General features: G+C 74.6%; 1 protein-coding gene across 1 annotated transcript in view; it reads right to left on the bottom strand.

Moving 5' to 3' along the window:
• The window catches only part of IGHMBP2 (immunoglobulin mu binding protein 2), a 35,393-nt gene extending 35,104 nt beyond the window's left edge, over positions 1 to 289 (bottom strand). Inside the window, exons 1-2 of the mRNA XM_010001471.1 lie at positions 276 to 289; positions 9 to 116 (exon numbers count right to left, since the gene is read on the bottom strand). Coding sequence (XP_009999773.1) covers positions 9 to 116; positions 276 to 289 — 122 coding nt within the window. The remainder of the gene's footprint in view (positions 1 to 8; positions 117 to 275) is intronic.
• Between the last annotated feature and the right edge of the window lie 62 nt (positions 290 to 351).

Raw genomic sequence — 351 nt, 5'->3', positions numbered from 1 at the left:
GGAAACCCACCAGCGGGGGGCCGTAGAGGCCGGTGCGGGGCCTGTCAGCCCGCAGCCCCAGCAGGCACAGCCCCCGGCGCTGCAGCTCCCGGGGGGACACGCTCTCCTGCCAGGCCCTGCAAGCACAGACAGCGCTGGGCAGGCGGGGATCCCGGGGGATGGCAGGGAAAGGAGGGGGAAGGGACGCAGGGTGGGGGTGCTGGGATGGCACGGCTGGAGGGGAGGGGCTCCCAGGGGGTTCTCCTGGGAAGCAGGGCCTGGGGAAGGGGTGACACCCGTGTCTGTGCATCTCTCCTCTAGGTGTGCCCAGGAAGGCCTGCCCGGCCCCCCCCCCCCCCGCCCGGGGGGGGC

Source organism: Chaetura pelagica, unplaced genomic scaffold, assembly GCF_000747805.2.
Source record: "Chaetura pelagica isolate M959 unplaced genomic scaffold, ChaPel_1.0 scaffold587, whole genome shotgun sequence".
NCBI classification, from domain to species: Eukaryota; Metazoa; Chordata; class Aves; order Apodiformes; family Apodidae; genus Chaetura; species Chaetura pelagica.
The sequence above is the reverse complement of the archived record's forward strand: the minus strand, read 5'-3'. Positions and strand labels throughout refer to the sequence as shown.